Source organism: Ranitomeya variabilis, chromosome 1 (assembly GCF_051348905.1).
Source record: "Ranitomeya variabilis isolate aRanVar5 chromosome 1, aRanVar5.hap1, whole genome shotgun sequence".
In the NCBI taxonomy this organism is placed as follows: Eukaryota; Metazoa; Chordata; class Amphibia; order Anura; family Dendrobatidae; genus Ranitomeya; species Ranitomeya variabilis.
In genome coordinates this window covers 575,815,259-575,835,010 of record NC_135232.1, presented here as the reverse complement: position 1 = coordinate 575,835,010, position 19,752 = coordinate 575,815,259, and the positions used below count along the sequence as shown (strand labels likewise).

The 19,752-nt window shown below is 44.5% G+C and overlaps 1 protein-coding gene across 1 annotated transcript; it reads left to right on the top strand.

Annotated features, from left to right (window-relative positions):
* Positions 1–16,784: 16,784 nt before the first annotated feature.
* Positions 16,785–17,696, top strand: LOC143793885 (olfactory receptor 11L1-like). The gene has a single exon (XM_077280832.1). It carries the CDS (start codon positions 16,785–16,787, stop codon positions 17,694–17,696), a length of 912 nt encoding a protein of 303 aa, XP_077136947.1.
* Positions 17,697–19,752: the final 2,056 nt, after the last annotated feature.

Below are 19,752 nucleotides of genomic sequence, written 5' to 3'. Positions count from 1 at the left end.
GATCGCTGCAGCGTCGCTGTGTGGTCGCTGGAGAGCTGTCACACAGACAGCTCTCCAGCGACCAACGATGCCGAAGTCCCCGGGTAACCAGGGTAAACATCGGGTTGCTAAGTGCAGGGCCGCGCTTAGTAACCCGATGTTTACCCTGGTTGCCAGTGTAAATGTAAAAAAACAAACACTACATACTTACATTCGCTTCCCCCGGCGTCCGCTTCCCTGCACTTTGTAAGCGCCGGCAGTAGCAGGGCACAGCGGTGACGTCACCGCTGTGCTTTGCTTTCCGGCCGGCACTGACACATTCAGTGCAGGAAGCTCTGAGCAGCAGCGCGGACGCCGGGGGACGTGAAAGACATCAGAGGGTGAGTATGTACTGTTTATTTTTTTACTTTTACAATGGTAACCAGGGTAAATATCGGGTTACTAAGCGCGGCCCTGCGCTTAGTAACCCGATATTTACCCTGGTTACCATTGTAAAACATAGCTGGCATCGTTGCTTTTGCTGTCAAACACAACGATACACGCTGATCTGACGACCAAATAACCAGCGATATCACAGCAGGATCCAGATCGCTGCTGCGTGTCAAACACAACGATATCGCTATCCAGGACGCTGCAACGTCACGGATCGCCGTCATTATCGCTGCAAAGTCGTTTAGTGTGAAGGTACCTTTACTCAGCTACCAACACATATGAGTGCCTTCTTGCTGCACTATCTGCAACATGATCCATATGATTCGAAATAGTGTTGATTGCTGGATTCCCCCTTTGTTAGATCCATGTTATAAGACCAAATTTTGTCAGATGCTTCCCACCTTGGAAAATGAACCGCGAATGCTGGAGTATCGAAACACGCTTTTACACAATCTTAAGAGAGGTTTTACACAAGACATTAGTGAGGCACACTGCGAATCGCAGCTCTAGACTTCCAACCTCCGGAATGCCAAAACACTATTAGCAGCAGCAGCTGCAGTAGTGTAAGTGGAAGAAGCAATTTCTGTGAGTTCTTTTGAGTTCTTTGACACTTTTTTTTAGAACAGCTTGTGCACCAGCACAACAGAGTCCAAGTCTGACGTGGTGAACGAATGGAGAGGATGGTGCAGGCATATCTAGAACCGAATGTCAATACCATCAGGGTGGGTTTAGACCCTTTCACATTTTGGTCTTCCAAAATGGATGAGTGGCCTTAGCTCGCCTTATACGCTTTGGAGGTTTTATCATGACCGGTATCCAGCGTTCTCTCAGAACGTGTCTTCAGCGCTGCTGGGGGTGTCCTGATGGATAAGTGCAGCCAGCTGTCCCCTGAAAATGTAGACCACCTAACTTTCATCAAGATGAACAAGTCATGGATCTACAAGGACTTTTTCACCCCAATCATAGACTGTACAGACTAGACGATGTTGCATTTTTTTAGTATGCTGCATTAATCTTGCGTAACTGCACTCTGTGATATCTGTGATATCTTTAGTGTGGCTTCTGTGCCTGCTGTTTCTGCTGCTGCAGATGTTAACACAAATTTGTGGAAATGTGTACAGTCATAGTTGGTCCATATGTTGTGTTGACTGTAGTGGAAGATGTGTTGGTCCCTATTATACTATTTCTTCTCTTGTGAAATTGATGCCACTTTGGTGATGTCAGGCCCTCATTTTTTAAAATTTGAAGACTCCTGATTGGGTGTGCATCTGCTGGGTAGGCTGTAGTGGAAGATATGTCTGTCCTTATGATACTATTTCTACTCTTGTGAAATTGATGACACTTCAGTAGTGTCAGGCCCTACTTTTTGGAAATGTGAACACTCCTGGTGGGGTGTCCATGTGATGGGTTAGCTGTAGTGGAAGAGATGTCAATCCCCATTATACTATTTCTACTCATGTGAAGTTGATGCGACTTTGTTGGTGTCTGCCACTAATTTTTGCAAATGTGAACACTCCTGATTAGTGTTGAGCGATACTGCAGCGCCCCAGAGTCCTGGTCGTTGCAGTACTGTGGCTCCGCCACTATGGGGAGCTACGGTGCGTCTGATGGCACTGAAGGAGTTCATCTGATCAGGTATCACAGACACCAATACATTTCACAGCTGGGCCTCCGGGGGGAGCTAAGGGTGCTATTCATTAGGCCACTCCCCACCATAGTGGGTAAACTGGGGGTCAGGCAGGAAGTTAGATCAGAAAGCTGACTGGATTGGACGAAGCAACACCTGGTGGCAGAGGGTGTTGTGGAGGAAGAGACAGTAGGGTCTCTGTCAGGGGTGGGATCCTGACAGAGGCTTGGCATTGGAAAGAACGTAACGGGTCCGCGCCAGCTCCGGGAAGCGGCGGGGCCCAAGAAAGGACTAAGAAGCGAGATAGATTGTGCTGAGTGAGAAATGAGATCAAGCGATAGGAGAATACCAGTAGGGGTCGTGCTGTAAGACCGGAGCAACACCCTACTGAGGCGCACTACCGGTGGCCGGAACGCCGAGGGAGTATCATAACATTCAGCTTCAAGCAATACTCTAAACAGCGGCAGGACAGTCAGTCTAAGGCGGGCTGTCTCACACAAATCACCTATGAAGTCTTGGGGGGCACCTTGTGGAGAGGGGCGACTCTAGGGTCCCGGGAGAGCTCCGAGCCTACCCGTCAAACGGGTGCCGTCCCAACCAGAACAACAGGGAGGGACGGAGGATTAGAAGAACATCATTTAATCGAGTTGTGAGGGAACTTAAGAAACAGACACAACGGTTGTGGGGACTTTCCGTAAGCACAGCAGGGGAGGACCGCAACACATAGCGCTAGAAGGAAGGCACCGATTTCCACCTGTGAAGTGAGCTCTGGAGGTGCCATCGGACCGGCCGGACTTGCGCAGCCTGGTGAACCGTATTCCGGACTGAGGACCCAGAGATCTTCAGTAAAGAGGTAAAGAGACTGCAACCTGGTGTCCTCGTTATTTACTGCACCGCATCACCACTAACATCATACACACCTGTTATAGAACCGTGCGCCCCACGGCAGGGTCACGGACCGGGGCCTAGCCGCCGTGACAACCCCAGAGCAGAGACTCCGAGGCCCGGTACCGGGTACCCCTCGGCCCTGCGGCGGTGGGGGCGCTACAACTTGGCGTCACGAACAGGATCTACTTAAGCCTGAAGAATCAGGTCATGTGTGCCTTGGAACTGTGATTTATTGTGCTTGGATTGTACTTTACTGCAAGGACTGTGTGTTGCCACTTGCCGCCAGAAGTTCCCGCCAAAACTGCCGCCATTACAGCGCTAAGGAGAGCGCAGGAGAAGAAGAAGGGCGTGGAAGTGGGCGTGGACAAGCTGAAGAGCGCGAAAGACAATGGCCGCCCAGTCTAAATATCTCGGCCCCTTGAGGACGTGTCCGTCAGCAGCCGAGATCCGCCTCCTGATCCTCAATGGTGGGCAGAGACAGAGAAAACGAAACCGCCCACGAAGGAGAGAGCGGGAAAAGGACCAGGAAGAAGAAGTCAACGACATGGAGGACGCCATGGCCAGCCGCCCGGAGCCGGAGCGTGGGGTCGGAGCCGAGGACTCCCCCAGCTACCCGGAGAGGCACCGCAGCCAGACCTCCGCAGCTGACGCTGACCTCCTGCAGATCGGAGTGGACGAGCTGACCCACCAACTCCTGCAGACGCAGCTGAGCACTGAGGCCGGGTGGAAGAAGACCATCATCGGGAGCCTTAAGAGACATCTGTCGGCAGCCTCGTCTGGTCCGGAGCAAGAAAGAAGCTCCAGCGCTCCGAAGCCAGAAAGCAAGGCCCTGCCGGAAAGCGAGATGCTGCAAACGGAGATGACAACGCCGCAGCGCAAGGCCCTGCAACCAGCGTTCCAGATCCCAGCGGAGGCAGAGCAGACCGGCACCGGAGGGACCGCATCTGAAGCAGGTATGAAGGACGACCCTGCCCTGACGACCGACTCCATTCCAGTGACTGATCTTGCAGCAGCCGCTACCTCTGCTGCAGCAAATGCCCATACTCAAGTTGCGCAGACCTCCATCGCTGCGCATGATTTAACAGTACATGCAAGACGGGTTAACGGCGTTTGTCCAGCACTTTGTGTAACCCTGGACCTCACTTTTCCCAGGCCAAGAAGGGTTAAGTGCCAGGTGCAGCCCTGGAAGCCGCCCAACTAAACCTCGGAAACCTGAGATTGTACATAGTTAACTGCTTGTTTCCCTGTTTTTTTGCTACTAATACCCGACCTGGGTTATTTTTAAAGGGATCCCTTAGTTTACCCGAGATCCCTATTGCTTTTATTTTTGTTTTTATTTTCCTTTTGCTCCTTGTTTACACAAGTTTCCAGAACTGCCGCAATCATGAACAGTGCATGATACAAACTCTCTGTAAATAGTTTGCACCTTATTAAAGGTGCTTCCTACTGGTTTTACTTAAAGAAGGACTCTTTGCGAAGATACCGCACTGGAACCTTTGCTGAGTATGGACTGGTAGCTTGAGAAGATACGCTACCTCGCAGAGACTTGGTCCCCTCTTAAAGGGGATGTTCATTTGCCGCACTTCAGTAGTAATATTGCTTAAGACAAGTAGCAATAATGTTGATGAGAGAAAAGTGATGATAATGTTTGTACGAGAAAGTTATATGTGTTCAACTGGTTAATTGTGAAGAAATGTTAAGGATGTTATCTGAGAAGAAAAAGGTGAAAGATAGAAGAAGGATGCAGTGGACCCGTAGGGATAGACGTGGTGTCCAGCATGCATGATAGAAAGAAAGAGAGAAAGATAATGAGAAGGCTTAATGTTCAATAGAAAATGTTTTGATAATGCTGATAGATAGTTAGGATAGAAGGTAAACCCTGAGTCCTCATAGGAGTCATGTAGAGATGACTTAGTGCTCTTAAACTGAAAGTAATGTTATGTTCTATACTGTGTATAGTAGTTGAAAAGGCAGTAGGCCTGGCTGAACGGGGCGGTCCTGTAACAGAAAGGAGAGGCAGTAGGTCTGGTGCCGATAGGACAGGCGGTCCTGCAGATCCCAAAGAAGGAGAATGTAAAAGTTAAATTGCCTTATAATGTGATTATAGGAAGGTCTTTAGTGGATGCAGAGTGTATGTCCTTAAAGGCAACGTTAAATTATTGTTCAACAATTTTGTACTTAGTAGAATACCCGGTTGGGTAAGAGAAGCTAATTATAGCATGTTGCTATGATATTTAACCATGTTTGTAACATTCAAGTGTCCGTACCTCCCATAAAGGGAAGCCTGTTCAAGTATACTTATTGTTATTGCACTCAACAAAAATTGTATGTCTTTTTGCTAACTTGTATTGTTGTTTTCTTCCCTGTCCCGGAGTACTGTGTTTAACCAGGGGGGAGTGCAGCGCCCCAGAGTCCTGGTCGTTGCAGTACTGTGGCTCCGCCACTATGGGGAGCTACGGTGCGTCTGATGGCACTGAAGGAGTTCATCTGATCAGGTATCACAGACACCAATACATTTCACAGCTGGGCCTCCGGGGGGAGCTAAGGGTGCTATTCATTAGGCCACTCCCCACCATAGTGGGTAAACTGGGGGTCAGGCAGGAAGTTAGATCAGAAAGCTGACTGGATTGGACGAAGCAACACCTGGTGGCAGAGGGTGTTGTGGAGGAAGAGACAGTAGGGTCTCTGTCAGGGGTGGGATCCTGACAGAGGCTTGGCATTGGAAAGAACGTAACGGGTCCGCGCCAGCTCCGGGAAGCGGCGGGGCCCAAGAAAGGACTAAGAAGCGAGATAGATTGTGCTGAGTGAGAAATGAGATCAAGCGATAGGAGAATACCAGTAGGGGTCGTGCTGTAAGACCGGAGCAACACCCTACTGAGGTGCACTACCGGTGGCCGGAACGCCGAGGGAGTATCATAACATTCAGCTTCAAGCAATACTCTAAACAGCGGCAGGACAGTCAGTCTAAGGCGGGCTGTCTCACACAAATCACCTATGAAGTCTTGGGGGGCACCTTGTGGAGAGGGGCGACTCTAGGGTCCCGGAAGAGCTCCGAGCCTACCCGTCAAACGGGTGCCGTCCCAACCAGAACAACAGGGAGGGACGGAGGATTAGAAGAACATCATTTAATTGAGTTGTGAGGGAACTTAAGAAACAGACACAATGGTTGTGGGGACTTTCCGTAAGCACAGCAGGGGAGGACCGCAACACATAGCGCTAGAAGGAAGGCACCGATTTCCACCTGTGAAGTGAGCTCTGGAGGTGCCATCGGACCGGCCGGACTTGCGCAGCCTGGTGAACCGTATTCCGGACTGAGGACCCAGAGATCTTCAGTAAAGAGGTAAAGAGACTGCAACCTGGTGTCCTCGTTATTTACTGCACCGCATCACCACTAACATCATCCACACCTGTTATAGAACCGTGCGCCCCACGGCAGGGTCACGGACCGGGGCCTAGCCGCCGTGACAACCCCAGAGCAGAGACTCCGAGGCCCGGTACCGGGTACCCCTCGGCCCTGCGGCGGTGGGGGCGCTACAATACCTTCCGATATTCAAAAGTATCGGTTTGGATCGGCCGATATCCAAAAAATATCGGATATCGCCGATACCGATACCCGATATCAATGCAAGTCAATGGGACACAAATATCGGAACGTAAATACCGTATTTTCCGGCGTATAAAACGACTTTGTAACCCCTGAAAATCGTCTCAAAAGTCGGGGGTCGTCTTATACGCCGGGTATGGCGTGTGCAGGGAGCGATCCTGGATGGTTCCCAGGGTCTGAAGGAGAGGAAACTCTCCTTCAGGCCCTGGGATCCATATTCATGTAAAAAATAAAGAATAAATATAAAAAATATGGATATACTCCAATCAGGAGTAGTGTTGAGCATTCCGATACTGCATATATCGGGTATCGGCCAATATTCGCTGTATCGGAATTCCGATACCGAGTTCCGATATTTTAGCGATATCGGAAATCGGAATCGAAAGTTCCTATTCCCAGTCATCTTATACGGCGTGTGCGGTGCGTATGGTTCCCAGGGTCTGGAGGAGAGGAGACTCTCCTTCAGGCCCTGGGATCCATATTCATGTAAAAAATAAAGAATAAAAATAAAAAATATGGACATACTCACCCTCCGACCAGTCACAAGACCGCGACATCATCGCAGGTCCTACACTCACTGCATTCTTAGGAACGGAGGCTGCCGGTTGCACCGCTGAGAGCCAGGGGCCGTCAGAGGGTGAGTATATCCATATTTATTATTATTATTTTTATTCTTTATTTTTTACATGAATATGGATCCCAGGGACTGAAGGAGAGTCTCCTCTCCTCCAGACCCTGGGAACCATACGCACCGCACATGCCGTATAAGATGACTGGGAATAGGAACTTCCGATTCAGATTTCCGATATCGCAAAAATATCGGAACTCGGTATCGGAATTCTGATACAGCGAATATCGGCCGATACCCGATATTTGCAGTATCTGAGTGCTCAACACTACTCCTAATTGGTTGTCCAGTTGTCCATCTCCTGGGTTGGGTGTAGTGGAAGACATGTAGATCCCTATTATACTATTTCTACTGTGGTGAAAATGATGCCACTTTGTTGGTGTCTGCTGCTAATTATTGTTAATATTTAGACTCCTGGTTGGATCTCCTTCCTGTGTATTGCTTGCAGCAGTACGCCTCCGAGACCAGCAGTCCTCCACACCCTTTCAGTAAACTACCCGTGTTAATATCCTTAGATTTTTATGACAATAGTAGTCTACGAAACTGATATTTGTGCCACCTGAGTGTGGCTAAGCATGAAAGCAGGTTGAGCTGTTGCATGTGGTATCAATGCTCTCAGCACAGTAGGCCTACACCGATCCCTCACCCACCTCGTCTTATTTTGACGTTCAAGTCAATTCTGTGAATGCTGGCCCACATCCCAATACCTTATGCATGGCTGATTGCTGCCGTGACATGCTACAATTTGTACTGTGGGTAAATTGAGACCACTTTCCTGGTGCCTCCCCCTAATTTGATGTGTTTTGGAAGGTTTTGGGGCTGTTTGAATGTGTCGTTCATGCGTTTGTTTTTGCATCCCATTAACTTGAATGGCATTCGGTAAATATTTGATGAATAAATTGACAAATATTAAAAATTCGGCTATCGTAATCCGAACCAAACATTGAAATATTCGCTCATCTGTACTTAGAAGCCATGGTAAAAATCGACTATGTCATCTTAGCGGATAGAAGGAGGGGAGTGCCCTTTGTCACCATCAATGTGTACTTGTGACTTGATTGATAGTTTCATAGCAGGCAGGGACTGATGAGGTTCTCCAATTTGGCATTTCTGGATTTTTAGGCATGAGCCAGGCTCACAGGTAACCACAACTGTTTGGAGTTGAGGTTTATTCTTCTTCCATTTCAATATATGAACACCGCTCCACCTCATGTGGGCTGGATAGGATCACTGACAGCCAGCTGAAAATTTGGTGATGGTAGCATGGTAACATTTTGGTTTATGTCCCAAGTGTGTTCCTAATAATTCTACCTTGCTTTCTATTACTTTTATTAATCTATTAATTTACCCTACAGGTTATTGACAATTTTAATGTCAAATACAAGTTTAATAAAATATGTTGGAAATGTATATTGTTTTCACGATTCTCAAGGGATTTATTATAAAGAAGCTTAGGGATCCGATCCCTTGGTATGGAGAATGACTGAGGGACTAATCAGCTGAGAGAACATCTATATAAGCTTTATTGTTACTATTTTCAAGAGCTGAACAGAGAGAAAGATACATAATCTAACAATGGTGAATATTACAGAATTGTAAGTATCCAGAGATATTAAAAGCAGAATGGTTACACTCCAATATGTAAGATCCTCATGGATGAGCCATAAACTATCATTTTATGAAGTGTAAAAATCGTGGTCTATTCCTGCATCTGCTCTTATGATGAAGTGTGGCTAAAAGCCCCTTATTTTTACAAAATGTCCTTAGAGTCAGGCCATCACAATTGCAATGGAAGAATGCAGAATGAAAACAATCTTTGATATGGCTTTCATATGCTTGTTGAGATCAATTAAAAGTTAAAAGGTAGAAAAAAATGCTTTTACCTAGTCAATCCCCCCGGAGAATGCAATAGGAAAGCTCAATTGTATGTTTGTATGTGTAACTAATTACTACACATGACAATGCAGAAATATTGTGTAATAGATGCTGTACCCTCCATGATGTCATGGTCCACATTTGAAAAATGTAATTAGCATAGGTCATGAGATGCACTTGGAGTTTCAAGACAGGAGCCCTGTTAAAGAGGACCTCTCATCAAATTTTTCATGCTGATCTGGACACACTATGTAATAGTGGCTTCAGAGTAGAATAAAAGTTTGTTGTGTTTTTTTATCACATGGAGTTAAAAAAAAAAGTTAGCTCAAGGTGCCAAATACTTTGCTAATACTGCATCTCCATATGGAGAGATGAAATTAATAAAAGTGAAAGTTTTGACACTGTTTACCCCTCCAAGATGAGCAGTTCTCTTCATTTCTGCTTGGAGACTGATTCTTGCCCAATATTGTTCCATAGTTCAATATAAGAAATCATTAAGGATTCCATAGTGGATTTGATCACAAGTTTTCAATGAGAAAAATACAAGCAATTTTTGCAGGCAAGCTGAATAGAAGTTGATTTTCCAAATAGTTGTTTTCTGGGGCAAAATGTGGAGATGGGAAATTAGATCAAGGTTTCCCTTGGAGATTTGCGTAAAGTATATATTATGCTATGAAAATGCTGATTTTCTTTGCACTGCTCTACATTTGTTTCCTGTTTCTGCTTCTTTTGGTAATTGCTGGTATATATATTCCTATTATGAAAGAGAAGTGACTAATTGCTGAGAACATCGTAAAATACAAATTGAAAGATGTTTACACTAGTGATAAGCAAATTAATTCAATGGGAACCACATTTTTGTTGACATTTTAGGAATCCGCTGAAGCTCTCAAATCTGAAAAATGGCCACCATGATTTTAAAAAATTGCAGTAGATGCCCAAGGAGGATCACATTGCATCATGTGTGGACTGGGTAAACTTCCTGTTTTACAGGTATCTCATCACATGGTACAGCACATTTAATCAGGAAGGAACATCCTAGCATATATAGAAGCAAAAGCAGGAAAAGCAGAAGCCATTTTGTGATGAATCTGGATAGTGAAAGGACATCACAGCTCACAACAAGCCATAGAGATAAATAAAGCCTTAAAACACTGAAGAAACTGTACAGAGTGTGACGACACAGCTGGGGAGGAGATTAGTGTGTGGGGAAAAGAGAACAACACAGATTTAGTTGATAAGGAGAGAGTGATAGGAAAGTCTGATGCAGGCAAAAATAAATATCTTTGTTCCATGTTAGCCAGTAGATAGAGAAATATTAAAATTTGAGAGTTCTCAATGGCTAATATGCTTTAATGGCTAACTGAAAAGATGGTAACAGATGACATGCTTTCAAGACTTCTCAGGTCACTTCATTAGGTATAGAATAACACAAAATCTGAAGAGTCACATATTTATGCACAAGACACTAAAATGTTCATGCTCATTATCTATGAACTGTTCCAATATTTATTTCCACAACTGTTTCTCCCCTTCCCATGCTGATATTTCTACTTCATGTCACTTGTGTTATCTATTGCATTATTCCTGTGTCTTGTGCATAAATATGTGACTCTTCAGGTTTTGTGTTATTCTATCTGTGATGAAGAGACCTGAGTAGTCTCAAAAGCTTGCAATATGTTACCATCTTTTCAGTTAACCATTAAAAGATATCAATCACTGAAGACTCTCAAATTTTATTAGGAAAGTCTCTAAGGCAGAATCATGGAGGGGCTCATAGCTTGCAGCTGCTTCTTGCTTGATCATTACAATTCAATCACATATGCATGTCTTTTTGGGACAATGTCATGTTACAGATGCAGAAATTTTTGTAAAAGTCTAATACATCTGAAGCGGCATTAAAAAAATCCATGCACATAGGCGAAAAATTGTATTCAAATATATGTAAGTGATTTTCAGGTGCTACATGTGAACTTGTCTTTCCAATGCAGATGCCTATGATAGGCATCAGTGCAGCTTACTAGAATGGAGAAAAATGCACATCTAGCACAGACACAAAGTGATGACAGCATCTTCCATTTCAATATAGACCTGTTCATTTGTGAATTCATGATACTTTTAATGAAATGTAGCTCTCTGACACAAGCAGCGTTCTTGCAGCCCCATCTTAATGACAGCGTCACCTCAGGGTTTTACTGTAGACACCATTCATTTTTAAAAATTAATTTAGAAAAATGCATGGTGCCTACAGTGAGCTTCATTTTATTAATGGTATCTTGAATTCACAGATGTACTGCTCTATATTGAAAGAGAAGATGCTGACATCATTCCATGACCTTTATAGACATGTATTTTCCCAAATGTATGGTGCTTATAGTGAAACATGGTGGTGGCAGTGTCCTAATGTGAAGCTGCATGAGTGCTGCTTGTGTTGAAGAGCTCCATTTCTTTGATGCTATCATGGATTCCAACAGTATATAATCCAAAAGACACATCTGGTGCATTTTTGAAGAAAAACAGGGTGAATGTGATTCAGTGGCCAAGTGTCTCCTTATCTGAACCCAGCTAAGCACCTATGGTGAATTCTGCAGAGACAAGCTTAGCATCACTCTCTTTCCAGCATCCAGGCTTCAACCCCTTCATGACCCAGCCTATTTTGACCTTAATGACCTGGCCGTTTATTGCAATTCTGACCAGTGTCCCTTTATGCGGTAATAACTCAGGAACACTTCAATGGATCCTAGTGGTTCTGAGATTCTTTATTTGTGACATATTGGGCTTCATGTTAGGGGTAAATTTTGGTCGATAATTTTTTGCGTTTACTAGTGAAACAAATGGAAATTTGGCAAAAATTTTGAACATTTCGCAATTTTCAAATTTTGCATTTTTATTCTGTTAAACGAGAGAGTTATGTGACACAAAATAGTTAATAAATAACATTACCCACATGTCTACTTTACATCAGCACAATTTTGGAAACAACATTTTTTTTGCTAGGAAGTTATAAGGGTTAAAATTTGACCAGCGATTTCTCATTTTTACAACGAAATTTACAAAACCATTTCTTTTAGGGACCACCTCACATTTGAAGTTAGTTTGAGGGGTCTATATGGCTGAAATTACCCAAAAGTGACATCATTCTAAAAACTGCACCTCTCAAGGTGCTCAAAATCACATTCAAGAAGTTTATTAACCCTTCAGGTGCTTCACAGCAGCAAAAGCAACATGGAAGGAAAAAATGAACATTTAACTTTTTAGTTACAAAAAATGATTTTTAGCAACAATTTTTTATTTTCCCAAAGGTAAAAGGAGAAACTGGACGCCAAAAGTTATTGTACAATTTGTCCTGAGTACGCAGATTTCCCATATGTGGGAGGAACCACTGTTTGGGCGCACGACAGGGCTCGGAAGGGAAGGAGCGCCATTTGACTTTTTCAATGAAAAATTGGCTCCTATCTTTAGCGGACACCATGTCGCGTTTGGAGAGCCCCTGTGTGCCTAAACATTGGAGCTCCCCCACAAGTGACCCTATTTTAGAAACTAGACCCCCCAAGGAACTTATCTAGATGCATAGTGAGCACTTTGAACCCCCAGGTGCTTCACAAATTGATCCGTAAAAATGAAAAAGTACTTTTTTTCACAAAAAATTTCTTTTAGCCTCAATTTGTTAATTTCCACATGGGTAACAGGATAAAGTGGATAATAAAATTTATTGGGCAATTTCTTTTGAGTACACACATACCTCACATGAGGGGGTAAACCACTGTTTGGGCACACAGCAGGGCTCGGAAGGGAAGGAGCGCCATTTGACTTTTTGAATGAAAAATTAGCTCCAATCGTTAGTGGACACCATGTCATGTTTGGAGAGCCCCTGTGTGCCTAAACATTGGAGCTCCCCACACGTGACCCCATTTTGGAAACTATACCTCCCAAGGAACTAATGTAGATGTGCGGTGACCACTTTAAACCCTCAAGTGCTTCACAGAAGTTTATAACGCAGAGCTGTGAAAATAAAAAATAATTTTTTTTTCCTCAAAAATTATTTTTTAGCCCGCAATTTTTGTATTTTCACAAGAGTATCAGGAGAAATTGGACCCCAAAAGTTGTTTTCCAGTTTCTCCTGAGTATGCTGATACCCCATATGTGGGGGGAACCACTGTTTGGGCACATGTCGGAGCTCGGAAGGGAAGTAGTGACGTTTTGGAATGCAGACTTTGATGGAATGGTCTGCGGGCATCATGTTACGTTTGCAGAGACCCTGATGTGCCTAAACAGTAGAAATCCCCCATAAATGACCCCATTTTGGAAACTAGACCCCCTAAGGAACTTATCTAGATATGTGGTGAGCACTTTGAACTCCCAAGTGCTTCACAGAAGTTTACAACGCAGAGCCGTGAAAATAAAAAAATCATTTTTCTTTCCTTAAAAATTATGTTTTAGCAAGCAATTTTTTATGTTCACAAGGGTAACTGGAGAAATTGGTCCCCAAAAGTTGTTGTCCAGTTTGTCCTGAGTACGCTGATACCCCATATGTGGGGGTGAACCACTGTTTGGGCACACATCAGGGCTCGGAAAGGAAGTAGTGACATTTTAAAATGCAGACTTTGATGGAATAGCCTGCGGGCGTCATGTCGCGTTTGGAGAACCCATGATGTGCCTAAAGAGTGGAAACCTCCCAATTCTAACTCCAACCCTAACCCCAACACACCCCTAACCCTAACCCTACCCCTATTCCCAACCCTAACTTTAGCACCAACCCTAATCCTAATTTTAGCCCCAACCCTAATGGAAAAACTGGGGCTTGGGAGTGATCAGTGGGGCAGGCGGGACATCTGCGGGGCAGGGGAGGACATCAGCGGAGCAGAGGGCAATCCACAGGGCAGGGGGAAGATCAGCGGGGGAAGGAGGGAAGATCAGCGGGGGAGATCAGCGGGAGAAGGGGGATATCAGTGGGGCAGGGGGAGATCAGTGGGGCAGAGGGGACATCAGCGGGGCCGAGGGAAAATCAGCGGGGCAGGGGAGGACATGAGCGGAGCAGGGGAGGACATCAGTGGAGCAGGGGGCGATCCACAGGGCAGGGGGACATCAGCGGGGCAGGGGAGGACATCAGTGGGGCAGGGGAGGACAGCAGCGGGGCTGAGGGGACAGCAGCGGGGCAGCGGGCAATCAGGGGGCAGGGGAGTGATCAGGGGGGCGATCAGTGGGGAAGATCAGGGGGGAGAATCAGGGGGGCGATCAGGGGGGTGATCAGTGGGGAAGATCATGGGGAAGATCAGGGGGCGATCAGCAGGGAAGATCAGGGGGCGATCAGTGGGGAAGGTTAGGGGTGCGATCAGTGGGGCGATCAGTGAGGAAGATCAGGGGGAAGATCAGGGGGGTGATCAGTAAGGAAGATCAGGGGGGCGATCAGTGGGGAAAATCAGGGGGATCACTGGGGCGGGCGCTGTCAGGTGCGATGCAGCAGAAGGAGGAAATGGAGCCGGCAGCAGCAGGGGGGGTGATTTCCGGGGCAGGGGGAGGGGGTGATCACCGGGGGGCAGGAGGGAGGGAGCAAAGGTCGGGGGGTGTGGAATCGCAAGGCAAGGGGGGAAGAGAAGCAGAGAGGAGTACCTGGCTGTGGTGGTGCTGACGGCAGCGGTGACTGCAATCGCGGTATGTGGCAGGGCAGTATGCAGGCACCTCGCTGTTCAGCTTCCACGGAAGGCATGAAGCTGGACAGCGAGGCAGCCATGGTTTTTTCCACCCCTCCACATCTGAATGGAGAGATAGCATCACATGGACGCTAGCTCCAATCAGATCTGGGGGGTGGTGACAAAGTGGTCACCAGGGCAATTGTAGCCAAGTGGGGGCTAAGCCACCCCCTGGGCTAAAGTACAAGTCCCCCTGTACCTGCAGGCCGGGTGCAATTTCAGTTAACCCTTTCACCCGACCTGCAGGAACGGGATCCCGCCATGACGCATATGCTGCGTCACAGGTCGGACTGGCACTGACTTTCATGACGCAGCATATGCGTCATAGGTCGGGAAGTGGTTAAAACAGGCTGTGCTTGAGGAATGTAAAAAGTTAGATTTTGCAATATGTTGCTGACTTGTTCATTCCGTACCTAAAAAAAGACTTGATCACGTCCTAAAAAATCATGGAGGTCATACAAAATATTAGATGAAATTGTTTTTGTTTGGGGTTGTGGAGACATGGGGGTCGATGGGCACCCAGGTCCGCTAGCCGCAACCATATGGACCAGGGATCATCCCGCCAAATGCCTGCTCCCCCTTTAACCTTTAATGTGGGCATAGAGCTACTCAGACAACACAGGGTGAGGGTAAAACAGTGTGGCAATGCTTTATTGAACCACAAAACAGACAGATAATGCGTAGAACAATCCCAGCAAAATACCCCAAGATGGTGCACATTACAGAGTCTCACCCTTCTGCTGACTCACTGGGTAAAGAGTTACTTCAGAGCTCCCAGGGTCACCTACCCCACCTGTGGCACACACACGGAGAGGAGGAAATGACAAGCCTAGGGAGATGACAGTCCATTCCGCTACAGGGCCAGTGAACCTGAGAGTAACAACCTGGCTTCTCCGAACATCTCCATGGAGCCAGGCAACCAGCGGGTCCCAATTATGACTTTCTCCAAACATATCCATGGTTCAGCGATGGTCAATGGAGCAGATCTGTATTCTTCCAACTGGAGCTGAAATGCCCTAGGTTGCTTCCTGTAGAATGATAGATCCGTGTCCCTCGTGATGGTGCCATGATAATGGTTTCTGTCCTGTCTCTGGTCCTTTGGATGTATATGTCTTGGCAGAATCTCTGGCTGTCTCTCTCTGTCTCTTTGTCTTGGAGTCTCTTTATACAGAGGCATGTAACCTATTTTTAGATTTAACAAGTGTCCTTCAGTCCAGCATCACAAATAAGGGGAACAATGGTGATGAGATCAAGTAGCATCACTTGATGGTTTAATCTATTTGCATAGTTTTTCCCTCTCTGTTGTCAAAGTCAACAACTGGCTCCATAATACAATGCATAATTAGCATATCAGCAAACATAACTAGTCATCAAAGATAAGCGCACACTATGTTATATGAAAGATCAGCTTACAAATCACTATTACAGGCTTACACAAGTAAAAGTATAGATAACAGCATATTCTTATTGGTTTGCTAAAAATAATCATCTGGGTAATTATGATATAATCTGTTTTTTTCACAGGGGTGCACTCATTTTTTCATCAATTGATTTGAGTAAAACTAAAGATTTGGTCTTTAGAATTGTATTATTAACCCTTCTTTCATGCTATTGGTTAAAAAAAAAATCTATTAAACGGGCTTACTAAAATGTATTTAATTTTTCTTGTGTTGATTGAGATAATATTTAAAATCTTATTTTTCCAGTAGAGTGTATTCAATTATGCTGAGCACTGTAAACAAATTTGTTTTCTTTTTTTTGTATGATATTTGTGCCAATTACATGGTCAGAAGAACAATTACAGTAGGATACTACTCTGACTTAAGGTAAGGAGTGGGGTCATTAAAGCTAGAAGACTAGGTTCACATATTGCAGGGGAATCTTTGTTAGGGTTCCAGGTGGAAAAAATAAAATTTTATTTGGAGCATCTCTTAGTCCTTTTTTCAGTTTCTCAAATAATTTTTCTAATTTTATAAATATTTTCTTAGCTCATATGTTCAATTTTTTCTATTAGGTAAAAAAACAATCTAAACTGAATTATCTCTTTCAACCAAAGAAAAAATGGAGAACATTAACATTACCATTGTCACCGAATTTGTTTTAATGGCATTTCAAGATATTCTTCAATTTCAAATTTTGCTCTTTGTTGTCTGCCTATTCATTTATATTACATGTATCATCGGAAACATGATTATATTTTCACTCATTCTTTTTGACATTAGTCTTCATTCCCCAATGTACTACTTTATTAGCAGATTTTCTATTTTAGAAATCTTTTTTGTTTCTATCATTATCCCAAAACTTTTAGACATTCTTCTTGCAGGTAGAAACCGGATCAGTTTCATGGCTTGTTTTTTTCAGTTATACTGTGCTGATACCACCGGTATAGTCGAATGTTACCTTCTCACTGTTATGGTTTTTGATAGACATTTTGCCATCACAAGCCCATTACAATACTTGATCATAATGAGTCATTGGTGTACCAGACTGGCTGTATTCCCATGGATTGTCGGTTTGGTTGCGGCTTTGATACCTACCATCATCACAGCATCTTTAAAATTCTGTGGGCCCAACATAATTGACCATTTTTTCTGTGACCTGACTCCTTTACAGAATTTAGCATGTTCTGATCCTTTTGTCAGTAATCTTGTGACGAGCATAGCCGCCATCATTGTGATTGTTCTTCCCTTTATCCTAATTATTGGGTTCTATACTCATATCATCATCATGATCTTGAAAATAAAGAGTGTAGAAGGTAAACGCAAAGCCTTCTCCACCTGTTCTTCTCATCTTATAGTTTCTAGCCTTTTTTTTTGCACAGGTATCACTGTGTATATAAAACCAAACGGTAACCAACATGACAAATTTCTTGCTTTTGTATACACAATTGTGGTTCCATTATTAAATCCATTTATTTATACGTTTAGAAATAGAGATGTCAAAAATGTATTTTTCAAATTGTTGACTAAATAACTTATTGGTAAAAAAAAAATATGTTGTGTAAGAGTCATGTCGGTCTGGTAGTCGAGGGCAGGTATGTCTCGCCCAGGTACTTGTCCTATGTGAATTAGGCCGCTCAGTATTTTCAGGATACTCAGGGGTTAATAAGTGTAGGAATAAATGATGACCAGCTGGGGGTTTCCGGCGTCTGTGTGAGACAAACGTGAGTGAGAGCTGTGCTCATGATCTGTGTAATGTTAGCTGGGTGGGAGAAGCCCCCCCAGTTGTTAGATAGCAACGTATTTGTTTAGTTAGCGCCGGACAGGCTAGGATTTATTTTTATGTTTTGTTTTCTGTATTTGCTTTCACTTTAATAAACCTGACCTGAGGTCAGTCAGCTTGGAAACCTGCTGTCGCCTCAGAGTTCAATGCACAAACCACGTGACCTTTGACCCCAGCAAAGTCGATCCCAGAGTGTTTTGTCACAGTTGAGATGAGAAAATCAAATCAAAATGAATTGATTTTGCTATGAATTTCCAGTCATCAAATTTGGGCAAAGTACCTAACATAGCCACCAACACGAGAAAATTCAAGAAGAATGATAAACCGAGCTAATATTCAGAGACGTCTTTGTATTCCACAAATAACTTTTCTATCTTACCTGACCCTTAATGAGACTGTTGTGAATAGGGTTGAGCGAAACGGGTCGATCATTTTCAAAAGTCGCCGACTTTTGGCTAAGTTGGCGTCTCATGAAACCCGATCCGACCCCTGTGCTTGTCGGCCATGCGGTACGCGACTTTCGCGCCAAAGTCGCGTTTCAATGACGCGAAAAGCGCCATTTCTCAGCCAATGAAGGTGAACGCAGAGTGTGGGCAGCGTGATGACATAGATCCTGGTCCCCACCATCTTAGAGAAGGGCATTGCAGTGATTGTCTTGCTGTCTGCGGCGTCACAGGGGCTATAAAGGGGCGTTCCCGCCGACCGCCATCTTACTGCTGCTGATCTGAGCTTAGGGACAGGTTGCTGCCGCTTCGTCAGAAGCAGGGAGAGCGTTAGGCAGGGTCCACTAACCACCAAACCGCTTGTGCTGCAGCGATTTCCACTGTCCAACACCACCTTCGGTGTGCAGGGACTGTGGAAGCTATTTTTTTTTTTTTTCCCCTCAGCGCTGTAGCTCATTGGGCTGCCCTAGAAGGCTCCGTGATAGCTGTATTGCTGTGTGTACGCCACTGTGGAAACCAACTGCTTTTTTCAAAGCACATATCCTCTTGTTCCTTCCTTTCTGCACAGCTATCTTTTTTGTTTGTCCACACTTTTTATTTAATTTGTGCATCAGTCCACTCTTATTGCTGCCTGCCATACCTGGCTTAGATTACTGCAGGGAGATAGTAATTGTAGGACAGTCCCTGTTTTTTTTTTTTTTTTTTTTTTTGTGGGAGATTAAGATTTGCATTTCTGCTACAGTGCCATCCCTGTGTGTGCCATCTCTCACTGAGTGGGCCATAGAAAGCCTATTTATTTTTTCCGTGATTTGTGTTCTAAATTCTACCTCAACACAAAAACACTACATCAATCAGTGGGAGAAAAATATTGGCCTCAGTCAGGGCTTGTGTGCCACTGCTGTGTGTGCTATCTCTCATTCAGTGGGCTATAGCAAGCCTATTTTTTTTTTTTTTTTTTTTTTTTTTTTTTATATTATTTGGTTTCTAAAGTCTCCCTGAAAAAAAAAAAAAAACCTAAAAAAACAGTGGGAGAGTAATATTGCCCTTTCAGCTTGTGTGCCAGTCTTGACTCCTGGGTGTGCCACCTCTCTCCCTCTCATTCAGTGGGCCATAGAAAGCCTATTTATTTTTTTTTTTAAATATTATTGGGTTTCTAAAGTCTCCCTTAAAAAACAAAAAATACATAAAAAAACAGTGGGAGAGTAATATTGCCCTTTCAGCTTGTGTGCCAGGCTTGACTCCTGGGTGTGCCACCTCTCTCTCTCATTCAGTGGGCCATAGAAAGGCTATTTTTTTTTTTGGTTTTTTTAATATTATTTGGTTTCTAAAGTCTCCCTGAAAAAAAAAAAAAACATAAAAAAACA

What these genes read in the sequence shown, in the direction of transcription:
- LOC143793885 (XM_077280832.1), top strand. Translation starts at nt 16,785, where the DNA reads ATGGAGAACATTAACATTACCATTGTCACCGAATTTGTTTTAATGGCA.